At 55.3% G+C, this 1,488-nt stretch overlaps 1 protein-coding gene across 1 annotated transcript; it reads right to left on the bottom strand.

The window, feature by feature from the left end:
- Positions 1-748: 748 nt before the first annotated feature.
- Positions 749-1,195, bottom strand: LOC126547174 (uncharacterized). The gene has a single exon (XM_050195050.1). The coding sequence runs from the start codon at positions 1,193-1,195 to the stop codon at positions 749-751; it is 447 nt and encodes a 148-aa protein (XP_050051007.1).
- Positions 1,196-1,488: the final 293 nt, after the last annotated feature.

Here is a 1,488-nt window from a genome sequence, read left to right as displayed (position 1 = left end):
TTCTCCCTTTTTACGCAAATTTGTTTCCTTTGCCAAGTGACGAGGAGTAGCCGGTGCCACCATAAAGGCGCCAATCTCTCCTAATTTTCATTTCAATAAAAAAGAATAATGGAAATAAAAATGGATGAAAAATCTACTGGCCGCAGGTGGGGCACGAACCCGCGTCTTCGCATTACGCGTGCGATGCTCTTACCGAGTTACCACGGCGCCGTTTTCCCGTCCACTTTCTGGGATATTTATAATTATCTACTAGAACGAACCCTGGGAGCTTTAGCCAGCGCCACCACCCACAAGCCTTGGTGGCAGATGGGGAACATCCTTTCTGCCGCAGGCGTCACGTGCACGTGAAATTTTTGGGTACAGGCAACTGGTCAACAAACCCACCCACGCTACCTGAAGGCATTGTCGCGAACCGAGAGGTTGCAGTGGAGCGCCAGGACCAGAGGATCAGCGTGGGTGGCTCTTAGAACGGACTAGCGCGTGCCGCGTTGCGCCACGAGCACGCGCCGCCCAACTTTATTTTGGTCAGCTTTTTGCATTGCCGACCGAGAGCGCCGACCTTTAGCGTCCGCGCGTAGCAGAGTCGGTGGGTGCGACAGGGCACCCCGCCCAGACAAAACGGCGATGTGCACTCGTCGACGAACTGGAGATGGTGCTGTCTGGGTTACGTGCAGATCAGCGGATACGCCGGCGACATCCGCGGGGAGCTCCGTGAGAGGCGTCTCACGGTAGGCCGGTTTAAGGCGGTCTAATAAAGGTACCTCTTCGCAACCATTAGGATGGTGGCGGACTTCGGGGTCTTATGGAAGACACAGTACAGCCCATCGTAGCAGGGTGCCAGAGGTGCCTTTACAGCGCCTCGTCTGTGAAAAACGTGGGTCGACGACGCAAGGTCCAAATGCACAAAGATTCTGTAGTCCGAAGATCGAAGCGGGACGGGGCGCAGTTGCTGAATGCAGTCCTGTAGGCATTGAAGGTACTGCAGCAGCTGGGGCAAGGGGTCCGAAGGAACGAACAAGTCTCGAGCAAGCCGCAGGAGTGCGCCATAAATGAGTTCGGCTGGAGAACAGCCAAGGTTGCGACGAAGGACAGTGCGTAGGCCGAGAAGCACCATAGGAAAGTGGTCGACGCAGTGCTCCCGATCCAGGCTCGCAGTGAGGACAGCCTTGAGCTGGCGATGGAGTCGCTCAACCATGCCGTTTTCACAGGGATGATATGCAGTGGTACAGCAGTTTTAGGACCGTGCAGGTGGTTGAGGGAAGTGAAGAGGGTACAATGAAATTACCGGCCGCGATCAGTGGTCACGATGCTGGGGCAGCCGAAGCGGGAAACCCATGCTGAAACGAAGGCTTTCACGATCGTTTCCGCAGTGATGTCCGGAATAGGCATGTGTTCGGGTCAACGGATGAAGGGGTGAATCATTGTTAGAATGTACCAGCAGTCGTGAGAGGGAAGAAGTGGTCCAACCAAATCAAGGCGGACGTGGTC

Source organism: Dermacentor andersoni, chromosome 1 (assembly GCF_023375885.2).
Source record: "Dermacentor andersoni chromosome 1, qqDerAnde1_hic_scaffold, whole genome shotgun sequence".
Classification (NCBI taxonomy): Eukaryota; Metazoa; Arthropoda; class Arachnida; order Ixodida; family Ixodidae; genus Dermacentor; species Dermacentor andersoni.
The sequence above is the reverse complement of the archived record's forward strand: the minus strand, read 5'-3'. Positions and strand labels throughout refer to the sequence as shown.